This window comes from Penicillium taxi (genome assembly GCF_028828555.1).
Source record: "Penicillium taxi strain IBT 34144 chromosome Unknown utg000004l_segment0_segment0, whole genome shotgun sequence".
Taxonomy (NCBI): Eukaryota; Fungi; Ascomycota; class Eurotiomycetes; order Eurotiales; family Aspergillaceae; genus Penicillium; species Penicillium taxi.
In genome coordinates, this window is record NW_026643206.1 from 2421177 (window position 1) to 2442360 (window position 21184).

Below are 21184 nucleotides of genomic sequence, written 5' to 3' on the forward strand. Positions count from 1 at the left end.
ATCTCGCTAAAGCAAAGACTAATTCTGCCTCGGCTTAACCTCCCCCTCTTGCACAACATAATAAACAACAGTCCCCTCCCCACCCATAGCTTTATCAACCATAGCAAGCAATACCCTTTGCGACCCCCACTCCTTCTCCAGCTTCGCATTTTCCTTCCTGACATAAAACTCCTCTAATAATTTCTCTTTAGCCTCATTTACTGCTTCAGCTTCATTTTCTGCTTCTGTAGACGCATCAGCCGCAGCAGACACACTCTCGTCCTCAGTCAAGATGTGGATATCGCCCAGTGAATCAAACACACCTGCCATCTGACGCAGACTCCATGACTGGCCTTGCGCTGTTGGCAGGACGAATAGGCGCTCTGGACGGAGATCTTCTTCTCGTAGACCTTTTTCTAGCATATAGAGTTGTTCGTCCGGGTGGGTGTATATGCGGTTTGGAGGGATTCCTGAGATGATTGTTTGGACTGCTATTGATGCAGATAGGGTGGACGGGCTTATTTCTGAGGCATGGCTGGAGATATCGTGGGTTTGAAGAGAGGTCCAGTTGTGTTGGTGTTGGAGGTTATGGAGGACTTGAACTGTTGTTGCAGCGAGGGGGGATTCGGTGGAGGTCGATTCGATCAGTTGGGCTAGAGCTGATAGCTCTTGGGCTGGGCGGTTTTCTTTATTGTAAGCCATGTTGGGTATTGAGGTGCTGAAGTCTGTGACGTTGGCGTCAAAAAATTAATGGCAGAAACTAGGATATATTTTCACCGCCTTTATGGATGTTAATCTGATAACTAGGGTATTTACTCCACTTGTCAGATCTCATCGGATTTCAGCAGGTAAGAAGGATCGATGGCTCTAGGGAAATATATAATGGAATATATACTCTTAGAAAGTAAGCATGAAAAATTTATATTTTGAATATGCTCGTGTCCGGGTTAAACTACCGAACTAAGGTGGATTCGTCATAATCGTACAATCAAAATCAGCCTGTACACCCTGCTGATATGGCCATGACCGGAAACCAAAGACGCTAGAAATAAAGAAGCTTAAAGATATGTACTTGGCCGTGAGTAGCCATGGCCATTCATCCCAGAACCATTTGTTTCGATATAGGCTGGAGTATAACCGTTTAGGTGAGGTTGACCGTTGGGTTGAGAAGGCTCGGGATCAATGTGCATGCTCACGAATTCAAGATCGAGTCCGTTGAGATGAGGAATGTGAGGGACGAGGTCCATGAAGTCAGAAAGCTACATTGAGTTTAGATTTGCTGTTAGAATAACTCGGGAATATTGGAACTTACTCTGATCCAGAAGATATGTTCCATTTCAAAATACTTGGGTCGTGTCTCGCAATTCAACTGCATAATGTCCCCAAACGATGCATCGCTATATTTGGGATCGTCGGTGTACACTAACATCCGGCGACTGCATCGCCAGAGATTCATGCGTTGAGTTGCGGTCGCGTTACGCTTCTCCCAGCTAGCATACTGCGACAACTGAAGGTCGTTGGTAGCTAGTAGGGGCGCAACCAAGTAATTTGGAATCCATCTCTCGTCTGCTGTCTCATCAAAACCATTGACCTGAAGCTGTCGGCCCTGGAGCTGTCGGGTTGTCGCCGTTACTAGAGGCATGAAATTCTTAAGCCATTCATGGCTTTTGGCACGGTGCTCTTGGGAACCGACCAGGTGAGCGGCGACACGAAGGCGGCCCGGGAGGGCATCTCGACGGCGTCGCTCTTGAGCCTCCTGGTCTCGGCGCATTTTCGACTTGCGCAAGCGTTCCTGTTCCGCTCGCTTCAAACGCTCATCCTCGGCAAGCTTTGCACGCTTTTCTTCGACTTCCTTGCGCTTGCGTTCATCTTCCTCAACCTTTTCACATGCGGCTCTATCCGCTTCCTCTTTGGCGAGACGAGCGCTTTCGGCCTCTTCAGCGAGGCGCTTTTCTTCTGCCACACGATCTTTCTCGGCTTTCTTGGCCTCATCCCTCTGAAGTTTTTCTGCCGCCAACTCGGCCTGTTTGTCATCAACTGTGACTTCTGCAACAGGCTTGGTTGGAGGTTCGGATTGCTCTACCTTCACATCTTCATTTTTCTTAATGGAATCTGAATTTATCGAAGGCCGCGAGGGTGTGGATTCCTTCGAGGTTTGAGCAGGTTTTCGCGTGACAGCATACGCACTTCGTAGGGAATCTTCTTGGGGTCGGGGTTTTTTGTCACCATCAACATGCTCGTTGTTTTTCCGGGAACTGTTTGCAAGATTAGAGGACGTCTCATCTTGGAGAACTCGTCTTTTCTTTTTTCGTGAACTAGGGGATAAGCGGTCACTGTCTGTGCCACGGGAGCGAGAACGCTCTGGGGAGTTATCGGGGCGAAGGCGTTTAAGAGAAGAGTTATCAGGAGAGGTTTCGGGGCGGGATTTCGGAGCTTCTTCGCGGCCAGACATTGAATCGGATGAAAAGAGGCTCGGTCGTCGATTTTGTTCCTGTGGGCGGCGACCAGCAATGAGTCGTCGTTTGCGAACCTCATCCGTTCGAGCCACACCACTCGATTCACTACCCCTTCGCGATGAAGCAGACTTTTTAGACTTCACGTTCTGGGATGAATCATGGTCGGAGCTGGCAAGCGCGTTATCGCTAGCGTCGCGAGTGATTCCTTGGGCACGCGGGACAACCTTTTCTTTCTCCTTCACTTTCTCACGACGCTTTTCCTTCAAGGAATCGACGTCCCTGGGTAAACGATGGCTGTCATCCAATTTCTTCGAACGAGGAACGGGAGAGGAGGATTCTCGTCGAGCTTTTCGTTTCTCATCCTTGTCCTTGATTCGAGCACGACGAGGAGAGTTCTTGGCTTTGTCAGATCCTGAAAAATTCTCGTATGCTGCCTTTAAAACGGCATATTCTTCCTCCCAATTCTCACCCTGACGGGATCGTGATAGTTCATAGTAGGTTCTATTCTCAAACAGTCGACGGGTGGGGTTGAAACCGGGTTGGTTGAGGATGAGTTTGATGACTGCGGTATTACCTCGGCCAATGGCAGCGAGCATAGGAGTATTATAACCAGGCTTATGACCACCACCACGCACTGGATTTGGATCTGCGTCTGCATCACCCATTGCGTACATAAGTGAAAGCACATCGTGGTGGCCACCCTTGGCAGCAGCAATCAGGGATGCGTCATCGGCTTTCTGCAGGATATTCAAAATGCTTACTACGCCTTGTTCGTCACCCTTTGCCGCAAAATCTCTCAGCTTCTCTGATGTTGGCTGAGTCCACAATAGATCATTCCGTGTGGCTTCGCTTCGACCAGTTTTGCGGCGACTGACTACGCTACCCAAAGGTGGGGGACTCCGAGATGGACTTGCAGCTGATGCTCGCCGTGAGGACGCCCTAATATGTGGACCAATTTGCTCTTCTGAGCGTCGGTTAGGTCTTGAGCTTGCCTTGGCATCAGCCAGTGCTTTCCTGATCTCCCGGTATTCGTCGTCATCTAAGTCTTGCGGTACTAGCTCGTAAGGTTCATCCCCAGACGCATTGACAGTGCGAGGATTTGCTCCCGCTTCGAGCAAAAGTTTCACCACTTCGACGTTTCCATTCTCCACCGCATCAATAAGAGGGGTATCTTTGTCGATGTTTTTAGAGTTGATTTCACAGCCGGCATCCAGAAGAAACTTGACGATCGGAGCCTCTCCACTCAAGGAGGCAATCTGTAAAGGAGTGTTGCCAGCATTGTCGGGAACATTCAGATCTTCGGGACGTTCGCTGTGGCGAATAATTACTTGGTCGTATTTTCGATCGGCACATGCTCTTGCAAGAGGCGTGCGACCACTCTTATCACGCAACTTCTTCGGACCCAAATGCTTGGCGGGAGACGCCGACGCACCTATCCCAGAGCCAAGCTTCCGCAGCTGTAGGCTTGGTAACGGGGAACCGCTGGCAGATGAGGATGTAGAAAGTCTGTCCTCAGAGGCTTGCCGTTGGAAACCAGCAGTAAGAAAAGGGGTGGGTACCCTTTTCTTGGAGATAATATGGGAACCAGAAACAGATCTTTGATGAGATGAGCGAGTAGGGGATATTGAGCGAGCGTTGGAGATTGGTCGTGATAGGTGATTATTTTGTTTAAGATCAGGGGTGACTCCCAGGCGTGAATCAATGTGGCGGTCACCCTTTTCATCCACACTGTCACTGAAACTTCTCTTGCGGTAAATTTGAGGCTTTGAATGTTCGCTCGTGCCATTACGCTTTAGCAAATCGCGTGTTACAGATTCTGGATCATCCACCTCGATTTTGACAGCTGACGGGGGAGATTTTGCACGTTCGGATGAAATGGGCGACCTAGAGCGCGAATGCCTTCGGTCGGCATTAATGCGCGGTTTCTTGGAAAGCGAACCGTCGACCGAGTCAAATCCCTGACGATTCGGGTCGTGTCTTATGTGTTTCCTTTTCTTCTCTGGTGACAGCGACTCCCGACCAGACTGAATAATAGTTTCTGCCTCCGAGTCAGCTTTGGGGCTTGGGGGACCCTGTCCGTCATCATCTAATGCCCCGGTATCCAAATCATGACTACTACGAGCAGGTTGAGCCGGGTTCCCATGAGTCAGTGCTGATAATTCCGATGGATGTTCCTTTAATACAGAGAGGGGATTGGAACCGACGTCCAGGGCAGCGGGTAAAGAGACTGCCTCGACATCACTCATATCGATAGCACTCGGGTTGTGAGAATTCCGCTCGTCATTTTGGGACAAGCAATCCACGTCGGCAACGCCAGCAAGTGCGCAGACGCTTGTTACCTGTGAAGTAAAGCGTGAGACACGAGAGGCGAAAAGCGAAAGGGTAAGACCGGCTTGCCCAGGGAAAGAAGGAAAAAGGTGAAAAGTGGAGGGAAAGAAGTAAAGGGTAAGGTGGAGAGTTGAAGTTGAAGAATTGAAGAATTCGGGGTGGAAGAGAAGGTGAGGAAGTGAGAAAATGAGAAATGGAAAGTGGAAATTGGGAAGTGGAAAGTGGGAAGTGGTTTTGAGGGGGAAAGAAGAAGGGAAAACGGGAGAAGAAGAAGAATGGGGGAAAAAGAGAGATTGACGCGGCCACTAAGCTTGAACCCGCCTAGAATCCCTCCACAAGTCAGAAACTCAACGGATTCATATTCTTGTACTCCCTTCTCTTATTATCAACCATTTTTCATTCCCTTTCCATTCTCATTACTTTCATCTCAACCAAATTACTGTTCTGCACGGCACGGACCCTTGACCATTCCGGACTCAGCAACGCAGCAAAAGCCCGGCTCCACCGAAATGTGGCGATCGTTTTGGATGCGACCACTCAGCTACTATTCTGCTTATCGATGACAATAAGGGGCCCTTTTGCATGTAATAACTACGCCGTACGTAGTAAATAGTAATTTCTAGGAAAAGGGTTTCAGGATGGGGGCTGATTTGTTATACTCGAACTATTGAATTCAATTTCATGTAGGAGATCAAATCGGAGTTATCGGTAATCTCAACTTCTCTTTTGTTGCTATAGATCTTGAGTCTTATCATGTAGATATAAGATTGACTTCCCAACAGTGTCACTGAGTAACTCACTAGTAACTAGTTAACTAAATAACTACTACTACTTACTGCTGCATGTGTAGACCGCTTCACATAAATATTAGCTAGTCGGCAGGCTAGTCCCAAAATAGACAGTCACGTGATATGGATGGAGCTGCAGAATCTTATGAAGAATATCATTAGCTGTTCTAACTTCTCCTTATTCCAAGGTTCTCTCATCATGTTGTTGACTCACTACCTACTGGTCTCGCTGAAAAATAACCGCAGATCTGCTCGCGCCGACTGACGCATGAGAATTATCAGCTCTTCGACAACGCCCCCACCAAACCCCGTGGGTGTTCCGAGATGTCTTACTCCGTTCTCAATACAGACTACTGCTTGGGCTTAACCTTTCTGTAAGCTACGTCAATTTATATGTACGTAGTTCATATCTATTTTAGTCCCAAAAACTGTATCGCGTTACCAATATTCGCAACTCTCAACACATCACGATATGTCAAGCTAATCCTCGTCTCCCGCTGGTAATAACCGCCAATATATCGATCCGTCTCGCACAACAAGTCCCAATTACAGATAGTGGCAGGTCCCAAATCTTCATCCTGGCAAGTCTCCGCTATCCCGTGCAGGAAATTTGTATAAATCGAGCCCCTCGTAACAAGCAGGCTTCGTCTTTCCTGTAGGATTCTGAAATCGGGTCTTGCTTTTGGAGTTTGTCGCACTTTCTCATCATTCTTACTGGCTTGGCTGTTCTCGTACAAATCAAGCACAATAGATGCACCCAGGCTCACTGTTGCCACCAGCGGGTAATATGCTGACCCATCTTCGTGTGGCATGATTCCTTGCCCCGGGTGGTACTCATTCACTAGGACATGGTTGGGTACGCTATGTGGAGCATCATCGAAAATCCTCAATGCCTGGAATCGGGGATTAATGATAGGTGATACCAGCCAAGATGGCAGGGGTGACTTGATAAGTGTGTTGGTTTTGGTAAGTGCCGATGGCCATGTTTGTAGCCGACGGTGAGAAAGTTGAGTCCAGCGCGGAAGAGGCGTCGATACTACCTGTAAAACAATGAGCTTGCAATCATCCATGAATATACAGAATCGTCATTCAGGTAGAGAAATAATCATAAATAATGGGATACTCACCTTTTGCAGTAGCGAGGCTTCCTCTTCTTCAGTTATGAAATGTGATATGTAAAAAGCATCTCCAGGCAATGATTTGATACGAGCTGCATCCAGAATATAGTCCATGGATCCATAAATGTTGCCCAGATGGTTAAATCTTTAAAGCTTACGATTCTGTTCACGTCACACTCGTGGCCTTAGGCATAAGCCCCACTTCCCATCAACATCCCAATTAGGCAAAGTATTTATATCCAGTTAATCGACCTTAGAATAATCAAATACACCTAACAAATTTTCCTCCACGTTCGAACATCATCTAAGTAGCATTTAGCGTCGATCTAGAAGTGAAGAGGATTGAATATTGAATATTATTGCTTGTATTTCAGATTTCACTTGTCTAGATCCTAGATGCTTGATTGGCAGTTTTATTATAAAGACTATGGAAAATGAAATCATGGAGAATTATCTCCTAATCTTGTATCTACCATCAGAAAGAGACCGATTATTTTAAATCTTCATGTCAGTAGAGCAGGAAAACCTCCTACAAGCAAGAGTAATCCAAAAATGCCAATGCCCACGTCCAACACCCACGCGACTCGGGATCTGACGATATAAGTCCAGAGCCTCCAGTTTATCTAGTGTTTGGCGAATATTGGTGATTTGCGACCTGTCGGTATGTATAAGTCGGAAGCTTTTGTGATTCTCGACATGTCGGTTTGTAAGTCGGTTGGCGAGTTTGTGTAAGAGAAAGGATGAGTGGGATGGATAGGCTACTTATCCTTCCACTAGCGCGCTTCCAAATTACTTCCAATTTTTCGTAAATAGGCACTATGTGTATTTCAGTTAATTGACTAATAAATTTCGCCACCACGTGAGATCCATTCAGGTTCTTATCTCTATGTATGTATTGGCTGCTTCATTGGGACGAGAAATTTGGAGGTACGCTACGAATACAAACAACATTTCTAATTGAGAAGATAAACAGCGTCTCCATCTTTATCTCATCTTTCTTCTTTACACCAACTTGCCAGCATTCGCTCCCATATTCTCCAACACTCGCTTTAACACTCACTGACATACGCTAGCATTCATTAGTACATTCACTATTTAGCACATGATTTAGCACGCGTTGCAGCATTCGCTAATATTTACCAACACTCGCTCTAAATTCGTCAACAGTCTTCACTCCAAGTCTCGCGCCAAACTTCGTCAACACTCCCCATTCCAACACATACTCGCTCCATCATTTGCTACCATTTGATAACATTTACCAACACTCGCTCCATATCTCGATCCATTACTTGCTCCATTATTCACTCCAATACTCGCTCCATTACTCACACCATTACTCGCTCCATCTCTCGATCCATTACTCGATCCATTACTCGCTCCATATCTTAATCCATCGTTTACTTCTATCATTTACTAGCTCTCGCTCCATTATTCGCTCCATGACTCGCTCCATCTCTCGGTCCATCTCTCGATCCACCTCTCAATCCATTATTTTCGGCGTTGGCATTTTGGTCTACTCCTGCTTGCAAGAGTGGTTTTAATTAATACCATGAAGATAAAAGAGACATTTTCTCGTTCTGAGTATCAACAAAAATCTTGAATCTCCTCTGGCACTGGAATTAGCACTCTTGGTTTACTCTTGCTTGCAGAAAGGTTTTCCACTTGATAGCATGAAGATTCAAGAGATACAGCAGTCTCGTTCTGATGGTCAAGAAAAAAAAACATTTCACTCATGTTCTCCCTTTCGCTTATCCACACTTTGAAATAATCAAACACGACAAGTCAAGTCTTCTTCGTGTGTACCCAGTCATAGATGACGATAGCTAATAACTAAAAATCTACCTAAATAATTGGAAGTACTTACCTCTTGTAATATCATGGCTTCCTGAGCCTTCCTCATTCTCAATTGTTTGATATATAGAAGCTTTAAGATTCAAAATAGTACCTAGGCATCGATTTTATGCGAGCTGAACCAGGATCGTAACGAATAACTATTAGTCCATAGATACATCTTGTCAGGGAATAGACGGCAATTGGTTTAGTTTTTAGCTAATTAATCAGGGTTCCTTTACTTCGTGGAAATGGCTTTGCCCCTTTGGTTATTACACACACACACACACACACACACACACACACACACACACACACACACACACACAAAAATACACATGCATTTAATTTGTTGATTCTTCTCTCTTCTAAAAGTAGATAAATCTTAATGCTCACGTCACTTATGTGTGGCCTGAGGCAGTAGCCCCACCTTATTCAACATCGAACATTTAGCGACGCTCATCCCGCCGCATCGAATTGGAGAACTTGGAGCTTCCATACTTCAGTCATGGCACCCAAAGGCAATGCGAAAGGTGAAAAAGGAAAACCAGCCAAGGGCAAAGGAAATAATGATGACAAGGCCAAGGGTGGAAAAGCAGATTCGAAAACTGCTGGTGGACAGTCGATTAACGTGCGACATATCCTTGTATGTTCTACCTGTCCCTATTAGACATTGCTTAAACTTTGGAAGTCAGGGATTAGACATCTGTCATTACCTAAGGTGGGCTAACTAACGTCATCTTCAGTGCGAGAAACACTCCAAGAAGGAGGAAGCTCTGGAGAAACTACGCAACGGCACCAAGTTCGACGAGGTGGCACGTGAGTTCTCAGAGGATAAGGCCAGACAAGGTTAGTTATTTCATCATGCAAAGGATGTAAATGTGAGGACTGAACATGCTTATTAACTTGATTATCGCAGGCGGCTCTCTAGGATGGAAGGTTAGGGGTAGTATGGATGCCGAGTTTGAGAAAGTTGCCTATGAACTTGAACCGAGCACAACGGCCAAACCTAAGTATGTGGAGGTGAAAACAGGTTTCGGATATCATATTATCATGATTGAAGGAAGAAAATGAGATACATGCATTCCAAAGTTAAATGGAGGGATGTTAATGGATTAGTGCTTCGTCGATAGACGTCCAGGGATGACTTGAGAATACCTAATCAATCTGAAAATTCCAAGTCTTCGAGATCGACAAAATCTATGCCTACCTCACGGGATTTCATTGATGTATATGCGGCTAGCTTCCTGTGGTCTGATCGAAAATTTCAGAGAAAGAAAACTGATCTCGTCCGCTTAAGTATTCTCGCCAACCACTTGAAATCTATCGAGAACAACTCCCTGAAATTGGTGTAGAATTTGTTTATTTTTAACTCAGAAGAAATCGGGACTCGTGATCGAGTCCAATTATTGTTCTTGAATCTCCATTCGATTATTTTCCCCTGGTTCGTAGAGAAGTCTTATCACCCGTGATGATAAAGATGACATAAGCATAGGGCACACAAACCCACACCGAATTTCCTTAGCGTCTTTTTTTTCCTCCACCAATCTCTATCACCCAACAACTTCTCTTCGAGGAAAATCCGACTTTATCAAAAAATAAAATCAAAATGGTATGTTAAAAACTCGCGCTGAGTCTTGAATGTCAGTGGTGGATAATCTGAGCGACTGGGAATGAGATACACCCATTGAAAATGAGCCGGGCTACGCCAACACGGCTCCATGTCTTCGCGACCTGAAAACACCCCTCAGAGCTCAAGTGCTGTAAAGTGCTCTCAGGGTTCCCAATCTCAACTCGACTGTCAACCACTTTCATACAGAACCAGCTCCGAACGAATTCAACACTGTGATACTAACATATCTCGCACAGTCGGACGGAGAAGAGATCCAGAACCCCCCGTCGCCGCCGATGAGGTTGAGGTTTCCGCCGATGCCGGCTCCGGACAGATGTCCGTCCTCGATGCCCTCAAGGGTGTCCTCCGCATCTCCCTGATCAACGACGGTCTTGCCCGTGGTCTGCGTGAGGCTGCCAAGGCCCTTGACCGCCGTGAGGCTCACATGTGTGTCCTCAACGAGGGTTGCGAGGAGGAGGCTTACAAGAAGCTTGTTGTTGCCCTTTGCTCCGAGCACAAGATTCCTCTCATCAAGGTTCCCGATGGAAAGCTCCTCGGCGAGTGGGTCGGTCTCTGTAAGTATACTCAGTCCTATTTCATCAACGGTACATTGGCTAACATCTTTCTTTCTACAGGCACCCTTGACCGTGAGGGTAACGCCCGCAAGGTCGTTAACTGCTCTTGCGTCGTTGTCAAGGACTGGGGTGAGGACTCCCAGGAGCGCTCCGTCCTGCTCAACTACTTCCAGACCGAGCAGTAGATATAGTCTTTTACTAGATTATATTGGTCACATAGGGACAAGAATACATACATTTTAGTCTCCACACCGAAATTTTGATGTACGTAGTGAAGTAGATGAGGTCAACCTCAAAAATGTGTAAAAAGTGAGTTATATGGTGGGTCGTGACGATTGGTACACACAGCACCTCACTATTTTCCAGTTGATAGGCTGCCCGAAGACGACATCAGCGCTGAAGGTTGACCCAAACATGGGGTTTTCTGATTTGATGACATGGTATTATCAGAAAAAGAAACCTTGGAAACTGTGGACTGGAACTTGAACCATTATGTTCGGTCCACATATTATTTTGTAGGTTCTGTATCTAGGGAGTAGAGAGTCCAATATCACAAGTTTCACATTTGGGCTGCTCAAATGTTGTACACGACAAGAATTCATATAACTGTTGGTAAATGAAGCAATCTAGAACTTTTCTTGGCCAGTATTCTTCTTTCGAATATCTTTCCAACCCATCCCAAAGCCAAAAGCTGTACAAACGACACCAAGGGCAGCGGCCAAGTAGAAGACATGATCAATACTCTTGGCGTAACCTTCTAGAACTCCAGGGAGGTCTTCACTCGACACAATAGTCCGGAAATTGGTGGCACCTGCAGCGATAATAGCTTCGACATCGGCGCTTGGAGCGTTTTTCGGGATTTCTGACTTCAGGCCCGTTGAGAAGATCACATCAGCGAATGTGAGGAATACCGCACCTGAGAGTGTTTGCATAAACGACAGAATCGACATGGCCACAGAAATTTGATTGGGAGGAAGACTGTTTTGCACCGCGACATAAGGCTGTATGAGTATGAGTTAAATGCTCTGTCCAGGGCTATAATTTCAACTGCCTAGGTGGTTGTTTGAAAGTCTTACCGTCTGAAACGCAGCGCCTCGACCAATTCCTATGATGATTTGAAACCCTACCTATTTAGTAGTTGATGTATAAGGGGTAAACGTTGACATCAATCCACACCCGATTGCGATTAAGACTCCGCCAACGACTGCCCACGGAAGATAATAGCCTAACTTTCCAGCTATGTAGCTGTCAGTATGCAGCAAAGAACTATTCATGGCGGATAACTCACTTAAAAAGCCACATATCACTGCGAAAACCAGTTGCACCAAGATTCCAGGTAGCATACTCACTCCACTCCTAACTGGAGTATCGTTCTTGACAGCCTGGAAGTAGACAGGGAGGTAGTACGAGACGGACAGAAGCGCGGAGAAAAGAGCAAGCATGACGATACAGCTTGACCAAACGGATCGCTTTGCAATCATTGCCAGTGGAATCATCGCTTTTTCTCTTTGTCGGCGTTCCCATGCCATGAAGATGGCAAAGGTCGCAGCTGCACCGCAGAAAAGGCCAATTACCCTTGGGGTGCCCCATGAGGATGTACTCTGGCCATATTCCAGCGCAAGAAGCAACATGATAGCGGCAGGTGCGAACAGAACAAACCCAATCAGGTCGAGCTGGCTGACAAGCGTTTTTCTCATAGATCTGAAAGAAGGCTTGTCGGTATGTTCTGGAATATGGGTGAAGAGAAGGAGGCATGCGACCACAGCACCAACGGAAAGGTTAATGTAGAAACCTAGATTTATAGTATGCTATCAGGAAAAGGTCGACCTTGAGGGAATATCTGCAAAGAGCTTACACCATCTCCAAGTTGTGTACTCGGTAAATGCGCCTCCTATCAAGGGTCCAATGGCGATACCTAATTGAGCAACTTTTCTCCACGTCAGTGGAACTTAAATAAAATCGGAGGACAAAACTCACAGCCCAAGACTACTCCGATATAAGCTAAATAAATTAGCATTCATGATCAGACGCCAGAGTCAAGTGGACGTTGGAAAATACTCACCTGGAGACTTTTGTAGAGGAATAATAGATGAGATGATAGTTAAGGCACCATTGATTAAGCCAGACGATCCCATACCAGCAATTGCTCGAGCCACAATAAACATCTTGGAAGACGTTGCAACGCCACACAGGAGGGAACCCAGCTCGAATACGAAGAAAAAAAACAAGAAAGCCCACTGTATCATTACAAGTGAGTAAATGGAGCAATTGAGAGCAGTGAAGAAATGATTTTCTGGGAGATACCTTCGTTCGAAAGATGCTGTAGACTCTTCCTGCGAGGGGCTGCAAACAAGCACTATATTAAAGCTATTTTAGCGCCGTAAAGTGGATTATGATTATGGGAAAATGTACCTGGCAATCTGATACGAGCTGCCATACCATCCCAGATCGCTAAGGGAGTGGAAGTGATCAGTAATCACCGGGATCGCCTATACAATGTCAGATGGGTTCAAGAGTCTAGAGAGCAAGCAGAATTGGGATCCGGAGATAACTCACAGTAACAATGATTGAGGTGTCAAGTAAAATCAGGAATGTGACCATAGTTATTGCCGACAAGACCGCATAAAGCTTGAAGCCGGTGAGGTATCCTCGGTCTTCATGCTGAACAGGCTTCTCTGTTTTTATTTCTTTAGGCAATGATGAGTTGGAAGATAAAATGGAATCCTGCTCTATAGAAGACATGTCAAATACTTCAGTTAGTCTGGTGTCTTCGACACTTCAATGTTGGGGCTCGTAAGTTGTATAGTTCCGATGGGCTAGACAATCAATGTTTAGATTTCTCTCAAATGGAGTGAGACAAAAGATATAATTATTTATTGTATTCAAATGAGTCAAATCTTATTAAGTGAGACTCCCTAGGTACATGCTCGACATTTATTTCTATTCAAAAAGAGAATAAAGAAATGCCATATTTAGGGGATAACGAAATCCGAAATCCGAAACCCGTTCAAATAAGCAATTCAACTATAGATCAGATTAGTCAGAAGCTTTTCGGGCGGATTTCGCCACGTTTTTCCCAATCCCGTTAATTCCTCCAGCTTTTATCTCCTATTCTTTTTTCGGGTTTCTCATATTTTCGTTGAATCCCTGAGAAGGCCAAGATCTTTGAACTCTGAGGCTCTGAAATGACTAACATAGAAATGAGACCATCGAGTGGGGCTGGTGCTGGGTATGGACGAGCATGTACAAACTGCTCTCGCGCTAAGAGCAAATGTATTGTTCAGTCAACTGGCAGTTCGTGTGAAAGGTGAGTGCCCCAGTGAATCTCGATTCTCCTTATTTGATATTATGGAAATTTAAACACATTATATATATGTATATATACTAAACTTGTCGTAGGTGCCAACGTTTAGAAAAGGACTGCAGACCGGCACCGATGACAAGGAAGCGAAGTCGCGCTTCTAAATCTAAAACTTCACAACTGGAGGCAAAGCTCGATAGCATTGTATCCTTGCTTCAGACAAACCAGTCTTCTACATCAGCAAATATTCTTGCAGAATGGGGATCAGCAGCCAGCTCTACACCAAACAGCTCGGAAACCAACTCAATGCCTTTTGATGACGGGTGTCATTCTGATCCAACCTCTTCGCCGGGGTATAGCACCATTATGGAGTATTGTCAGTCAATACCGATTCCCTTAAAGGAATCAGAGAAGCTTATCTGTCAATTTCGAAGCCAAAACTTGAAAAGTCTGCCTTTTATCTACTTACCAACTCATCTCACCTCTCCGCAACTTCGCCAGGAAAAGCCATTCCTATGGCTATGCATCATGGCCGTGACAGTGCCAGGAAATAACGAACGGGATATACTTTTCAAAAAAGTGACAGAAATTATTCGCCAGGAACTCTTGGTTTCAATAACCTCAAGCATGGATATGCTCCTGGGGGTCATGACCTTTATATCATGGTAAGCTCCTCGAAACATCTTATGTTTAAAACTTGCAGACAAAGCTCATAGATCAAACAGGACAACATTTTCCAAAAAACCCTTTCTCAACTTTTATTCCCACATGATTCTGGGAATATTGTGTGATTTGGGACTTAACAAGGCACCCTTCAAGGAGTTGTCAACGATGCAGGCTTTTAAATGTGCCGTTGGCTGGAAGCTGCCAGTACTTATAGAGAGAACCCTAGAGGAGCGGAGAGCTGCACTAGGAGTCTTCTTGATCACATCAAGGTAACTCTTCATCAAGATTTGTCATAAGCATGACTAATTGCTGGCCAGCGTTGCATCGGCAATTTGTAAAATCGACGCAATGAGATGGAATTCATACATGGAGGAATGCCTGGTCGTTTTAACTGATGGAAAAGAATGCCCCGAAGATGAAATACTTGTTTCCCTCGTCAAGATTCAAGTGATCATAGATAAAGTATATCATCTTCGACGAGATGGGTATATCGATCCTCCTCCACAGTTTTACACGCATTCGTTCCAATCACAGCTCGATTCTGTGAAAGCTGAGCTGCCGCAGCATGCACGCGAAGATCGTAAGTTTGGATGATTTAAATCGAGTTTGAAAGATAACTAACATGGTTAAAGGAACTGTTCATATGTACATCTCTTCTGCAGAACTTGTGATTCATGAGTCAGAAATGCAGACCCCTCTCATGTCAAATTCCCCCGAGCTCCATCGACTAGAGGGTCTCTATACAGCTCTTCATGCATCAAAAGCTTGGTTCGATAATTGGTTTACAGCTTTTCCCAAGGGCTATAAGGGCGTTCCATTTACCATCGTATTCCAGTTCGGTCGGGCATTGATAAGTTTATACAACCTATCCACCTTGGATGACCCAACATGGGACAAAACCACAGTACGAAACACCGCCAATGTTCTTGAAATTCTGGAACGACTGGTAACCTCTATGACAACGTTACCCGATTCAATTTCCGGTAGCCCAGATGAGCATTTGTATGAAAAGGGAGTTAAGATGATGGAGTCTATAAAGAAAAGCTGGGAGCCAAAGTTAATGGAGACCTGGTTCCCCAGCATCCCAGCCAACACTATGGGCGGGGAATTTGTTCCCAATCCTTCCCTCCAGGAAGTGTTACCAATGAATGGGTTTGATGATTATTGGATGGTGGAAATTTTTGGTAGTCTGTGATGGCTATCTGAGATTTCATATTTCTCCAACCAAGATTTTATTTAAAGACGATTGAGTTTCTGTTATGAAATTGTTCTAGACAAAGTCTCCAATCAAGTAAAGCTACCATAAATTGATACTTCCAATGATTCCAAATTTTAGAAGGGTTTGCCTACAGCCTTCCGAGTTGATAGATCCTCTTCAGCGCGTCCTCCCTAGCATCTCGAGTAATATCTTCTGCGCTTTGAACGGAATGGATAAGCCCCACAGCAGCACCGGCATAAGTTGCCAATCTTCCATCTGGTCCCCATCCATTATCCCCAGCCTTCTGTGCCTCATCATGAAGAGTCTGGAGTTCTTCAAATGAACTACCTGCCTGGTGATCTAAAAATGATTTGTTTATAATGGTGCGAGGGCTATACTCGGCAGGCCATCCAAAAGTCCCTCTGAGGTGATTGTAGAGCAGTGTTCGAGTGGTATTCACCGCACCATCAGAGGCACGAACGACCTCATTTTGATAGCCGCTGTTGATGCGCGCTTCACTGGAAGCTAAAAACCTCGTTCCCATGACAACACCAGATGCTCCTAGACACAATGCCGCTGCAACTCCACGACTATCGGCAATTCCACCTGCTGCCATCAGAGGAATCTGGCTGCCGGCCATGGCATCTGCGACTTCAGGGAACAGGGTCATAATACCTAGTCCGTCCTTCGCCCGGCCATGACCACCCGATTCGGCACCTTGCACCACAACCACATCTGGCTTTTCAGAGCATTGAAGGAATTGTCTTGCCTCTTTCAAGGTACCGATCTGGATCCAAATCTGCGTCTGAGGAGATGCCTGACGAATCCGACGAGACCACTCTTCGTAGTCCTTTGCTCCCTCTCTAGGAGCATATAACCAGGCTGCGCAAGGTTTGAATTTCTCAATGATAGTAGTCGCTACATTCATGTCGTCTGCCCAGAGTTGAAACCCAACACCGATTGGAAGGAGTGGATATGTTGATAATGAATTGAACGCGGACAAAGCCCTCCTAGTGTCTAACAGAGTCGATGCCTCTTCAAGATCGGGATTCATATCTTCGGTTTTGGCTCCTGGTCCGATGAATCCCAAGCCACCTGCTCGAGATACTGCGGTGGCGAGCTTAGGGCCGGACATGACTCTCATTGGAGCGCCAACTATAAAGGGACTTGATGCCCATGGGTAGCGGGATAATAGTTTGCTTGCCATTTTCAGTGGGGTTCGAAATGTGAGAATGTGTCAAGTTCAAAAGGTTGGAGATGACAGTGATCTACAGAGTGTTGCGAATGATGGATGGACTCGAGGCTTCATGCTTGAAGTAGTCTCTCGCTTCTTAGCAAGAACTTAGAGTCAACTTGAACCACTTTTACATCTTGAGCCACTCAAATTTCGATTAAATACTTACAAATGAAGGAGGTGCGTTAAAGAATGTCGACTATCTCCGCGGTAGTTGGAAAATGCGGATATTGCGGGTTATTATTAGAAATGAAAGTAACCAATCAGGGTAAGTGGGTGAAGATCCAAGTCCCGTGATTTGACAAGATCCTTACTCATCCTTAGATCGTTAACTACTTGAACCCCCACAAAGCTATGCAAGCTCTAAAACGGAAACGTTCTAGATTGGCCTGTAACCCATGCCGGGAGCGCAAGAGGAAGTGTGATGGTAACGCCCCGTGTACTACCTGCGTTGAGTGGGGATACGACTGTTACTACAAAGACCGGAGACAGGCTAAACAGCCAACACCCGATGCACAGCCTATATCCCGATCTTCACCACAAAATGGTACTGGACCTGCTAGTCAAGCAACTGAGTCAGATCAGTCCGGCTTAATACGCCGCCTAGAGGCCAACTCTGGAGCTGCCTTTGTAAGAAAACTGGGATTGAAGATTGATCCAGCAAAGGCGCCAAAGCTCAACCTATTTGGGTGGAACATTGGTGCTCGACAGTTGTCATCGCAGCTGATTAATCCTACCGCGCTACCCGTGGTCGAAATTACATCGCTTGAACATATAAGTAGCCTAGCTCACGTTTACTTCAACAAAGTAGACCCATGTTATGGATTCATCAATCAGGATATCTTCTTTGAGCGACTGAATGCGCGCTGGAACTCACAGTTATCTTCGAATTTATATGACAGTGTTTTATGTGGCGTGGCTGCGATTGGATGTCTATTCTCCCAACGTATTGCTACGATCACAGAACTACAGCTAGTTCGCAGCGCCCGCTTCACTTTGGATATGCTTGATCTTGTCGGACCGCCATCTGTGGACCTCATCACTGGATGGGCACTTCGAGCAATGTATCTTCGATTCACTGACTCACCACACTCAACATGGATTGCTAGCTCGACCTTGATGCACCTGGTTGAAGCTTCGGGACTGCACCCCGAGCCACCAAGTGATTCAATCCTGCCACATAATGACCAGTGCGATCCAGATCCAGATATTCAAAGGCGATTGGTTGGAATTGCGCACCACCTTAATATATGGACCTCATACGATCTAGGTCTTTCACGGGTATCATTTCAGAAACAAGATTTGCCATTGCTCCCATCACCAAAACCTGGTGATTACACTGGGGAACTTCTGAACTTGTTACCAATGTCGGTGAGCTTAGACCCAGGAAAAATGAAAGACGAGACGGATTTGAATTCAACCCTTTCCACTCTTCTGAACGGAAGCCATACTCGGCCACCGTCAGTTCTAGCGCAGTGTAACCTTGTACTTTGCATCCTAAGACGCATTCATACACAAAATCTTGACATATCATCCATTCTAGCAGATAACGTTCTGTCATTACTAAAAAAGGCACTCGGATGTGCTCGGAGCATGACACTGGATTGCTCCCCGTGGCATCAGATTGCAAATGTGCCTTTCCATATCATTTGCGTCCTCCTTGTCATGGACACTCGTGCGTCCCTTCAAATGCTTCCCGAAGCTATGCAGACTTTGAGTCTAGTCGCTTCTACATATGATACTGAGACTATGCGCGAGGCCTATAGTGCAGCATGTTTGCTGGTCATGCTCCATCAGCAACGCAGAAGGGATGATATTGCCATTCTTGAAGAAGCTCTCACGGGACCCCGACGAGAGCAGCAATTCGTGTCTCCACCACAATTTCAGCCCAGCGCTGAAGAATATTCTTGGCTTGGTGCTCTTGTGGCTGACCTTCCAGGGTTGCAGAGAATTGATTTGGATCAGTTCTTAAATACAGACGTGATAGATGGCTCATATTTTTGAGTGGCTCGGGCTGAGGTCATTATGTTTTTATTGGGTACTAATCAATAGGTTATCCAAGTCATATGGATGCGGATGTGGCACCTGGGCACTTCATGGTTCCTCTTTTTTTAACCTCTCCCTTGTATGCATGAGTGCTTTACCCAGTAAATTCAAGCCCCAATTATCTCGACTGGCGCCTGCATTTGCAGCGCCAAATCCAATACCCCAAATACAATCCCTCGGACTGGCCTCAACCAATTCTCGATCGCCAGTTGCAAGCAGCTTCTCTCGGAGATATTTGTTCTGTGAAAATTTGAGATAACTGCCTTCCTTAACAATTTCCAATCGATGCTTTTCCCACTCATCATCTGAGAAATTTGGGATCTTTCGGCCTAGCTCTCGAAGGAGCCCTGGATGCAGTTTCCAACCTTTTTGAATCTCTTGAGTGACGGGGTGGTCTGGACCAGCAAAGAGGAGCGCTTTTCGATGCATCATATATCTTGAGAATCATTCAAGTCAGTAAGGCAATGATTTCTGTATGGGAGTACGAGGATTATTCACTGTTCTGCATTTGCGTATGTGAAGTTCCCTTCATCGCTGAATGATGATGGCCACCACTGTCCCAAGTATCCAGTCTCCCCTTCTGGTTTCCAAAAGTAAACTGGATTGCTGGTGTCTATTGGTTCCCCCATGATTGCAGAGCGTACGAATATGAGCTGAGATTGGAAACCAAAGTTTTCGCAGCCTTTCTGAAGTAGCTAAGTCTAGACTTTGAGAAGGTCCAAGTCACATGAGTATCAGATCTGAGTCACAACTTTAACGCTAGTCCCGATCCTGTCCCCGTCCCATTTGAAATTCAGCATCATTAAGGAGCACAGAGTGGTGGAACTATTTATCCTGAAAAAAAGCTATAATTGGAAAAAAGCACCACAATGGAACCGAACAATGCCTGTGGAGCCCAAAGTGTGTCTGAATGTACATACGAGCTAGAATAGTACAGGATCATCAGCCTTGTCTCATTTTGTTCGCTAGCGGTCAGCTAATCACATCACCAGTGCCTCATAGCTCATGCTACTAGTTTGAGTCTATTAGTACCATTCTCCATCCATAAAGCGATGGTTCATGGTATACTCATGCAACTTGTCGAGCTCCACCTCCTCAATGCCTTAGGCTAGTCTGCCATAATGCCGTTCAAAAGGAAGTCTAGGCTTTGCTTCAAAGGCTTTGTGGAGCCACGCGGGGATCTCATCTCTTACGAGAACAGTGTTCGTAACAGGGAGGAGTGTATGAAGTCTCGTCACATAAGAACCAGAGGCTCTACCTTCATATCGTATGATAGCTGAGATTAACGTGTGTTCCTCGAGGCGTCTATCATTCTTTCCTATCGCGCTAGAGCCAAGCTCACCGTGTGTGTCTATTACGTCTTATGATATCTGATCCTGCATACCGGAAAACACTTGAGATCTGCATTGAATCTGTGTTGCTCAGGGTAGTTCTGCCACGAGGAGTCATCCCCTTCAATTCGACGGTGTCAGCGAGGCAGCCGTACATCTGTTTTTCAGAAAACTCGATAAATGGCATACCCGTGTGAATATCATCGGTCTATTTAACAATTGGGTCCCAAATCTCTGTTGCCGTGGCCGTATTATATCCGAGATAGAGCAGTGTTGCTAGTGAGATCAGCCCAGAATGCCAGGTAAAAGAGGGCTCATCAAGTCAGGATTCTGAAGAATTCTGGCATATTTCTGAGCCAAGATAGCCCAATCGCTGGTTGAAATCCTCTGTTGTGCACATATGTAGAGAGATGATTGGAGTTAAGTGGTGATGACCACGAGAGATTGCTACAAAGACTTGAAACTAGTAACTTATAAGGTTCGGATCTTCCCATTAGCTTATTTTTTTCACTTTGACCTCATTTTCACTCTCGTTTTCACTTTCACTTTCTAAGGCTTCCGGTTCGCATTGTCCCTAGGTCTAAGCAGTTTGGACTCCCACATTATGTATCTTTCTTCAATTCCAACAACCGACCTCGGAAGAATTCGATTTCCAAATATCCCTTAAAGGCATTCCGATGTCCAGTCTGCTATTAGATTCCGCCTTGTCATTATTTATGGAG

The 21184-nt window shown here is 45.6% G+C and overlaps 9 protein-coding genes across 9 annotated transcripts; 4 read left to right on the forward strand and 5 right to left on the reverse strand.

Moving 5' to 3' along the window:
* Positions 1-18: 18 nt before the first annotated feature.
* On the reverse strand, positions 19-4681 carry N7495_005816 (uncharacterized protein; the record flags this gene model as incomplete). The annotated part of the gene is made up of 3 exons (XM_057208467.1): positions 19-704; positions 1052-1238; positions 1292-4681. 3 exons carry the CDS (start codon positions 4679-4681, stop codon positions 19-21), a joined length of 4263 nt encoding a protein of 1420 aa, XP_057062241.1.
* Positions 4682-5961: 1280 nt separating this feature from the next.
* Positions 5962-6783, reverse strand: N7495_005817 (uncharacterized protein; the record flags this gene model as incomplete). The annotated part of the gene is made up of 2 exons (XM_057208468.1): positions 5962-6591; positions 6679-6783. 2 exons carry the CDS (start codon positions 6781-6783, stop codon positions 5962-5964), a joined length of 735 nt encoding a protein of 244 aa, XP_057062242.1.
* Positions 6784-9007: 2224 nt separating this feature from the next.
* N7495_005818 (peptidylprolyl isomerase) lies at positions 9008-9573 on the forward strand (the record flags this gene model as incomplete). The annotated part of the gene is made up of 3 exons (XM_057208469.1): positions 9008-9145; positions 9246-9348; positions 9419-9573. The coding sequence occupies 3 exons, from the start codon at positions 9008-9010 to the stop codon at positions 9571-9573; spliced, it is 396 nt and encodes a 131-aa protein (XP_057062243.1).
* Positions 9574-10220: 647 nt separating this feature from the next.
* N7495_005819 (40S ribosomal eS12 domain-containing protein) lies at positions 10221-10871 on the forward strand (the record flags this gene model as incomplete). The annotated part of the gene is made up of 1 exon (XM_057208470.1): positions 10221-10871. The coding sequence occupies one exon, from the start codon at positions 10221-10223 to the stop codon at positions 10869-10871; it is 651 nt and encodes a 216-aa protein (XP_057062244.1).
* A 441-nt stretch (positions 10872-11312) lies between these two features.
* On the reverse strand, positions 11313-13428 carry N7495_005820 (uncharacterized protein; the record flags this gene model as incomplete). The annotated part of the gene is made up of 8 exons (XM_057208471.1): positions 11313-11687; positions 11763-11809; positions 11975-12478; positions 12542-12613; positions 12664-12687; positions 12749-13029; positions 13099-13175; positions 13243-13428. The coding sequence occupies 8 exons, from the start codon at positions 13426-13428 to the stop codon at positions 11313-11315; spliced, it is 1566 nt and encodes a 521-aa protein (XP_057062245.1).
* Positions 13429-14122: 694 nt separating this feature from the next.
* On the forward strand, positions 14123-15848 carry N7495_005821 (uncharacterized protein; the record flags this gene model as incomplete). The annotated part of the gene is made up of 4 exons (XM_057208472.1): positions 14123-14652; positions 14713-14922; positions 14971-15233; positions 15286-15848. 4 exons carry the CDS (start codon positions 14123-14125, stop codon positions 15846-15848), a joined length of 1566 nt encoding a protein of 521 aa, XP_057062246.1.
* Positions 15849-15999: 151 nt separating this feature from the next.
* N7495_005822 (nitronate monooxygenase) lies at positions 16000-17058 on the reverse strand (the record flags this gene model as incomplete). The annotated part of the gene is made up of 1 exon (XM_057208473.1): positions 16000-17058. The coding sequence occupies one exon, from the start codon at positions 17056-17058 to the stop codon at positions 16000-16002; it is 1059 nt and encodes a 352-aa protein (XP_057062247.1).
* Positions 17059-17439: 381 nt separating this feature from the next.
* N7495_005823 (uncharacterized protein) lies at positions 17440-19089 on the forward strand (the record flags this gene model as incomplete). The annotated part of the gene is made up of 1 exon (XM_057208474.1): positions 17440-19089. The coding sequence occupies one exon, from the start codon at positions 17440-17442 to the stop codon at positions 19087-19089; it is 1650 nt and encodes a 549-aa protein (XP_057062248.1).
* A 90-nt stretch (positions 19090-19179) lies between these two features.
* N7495_005824 (NADAR family protein) lies at positions 19180-19760 on the reverse strand (the record flags this gene model as incomplete). Its single annotated transcript, XM_057208475.1, has 2 exons — positions 19180-19567; positions 19630-19760. The coding sequence occupies 2 exons, from the start codon at positions 19758-19760 to the stop codon at positions 19180-19182; spliced, it is 519 nt and encodes a 172-aa protein (XP_057062249.1).
* Between the last annotated feature and the right edge of the window lie 1424 nt (positions 19761-21184).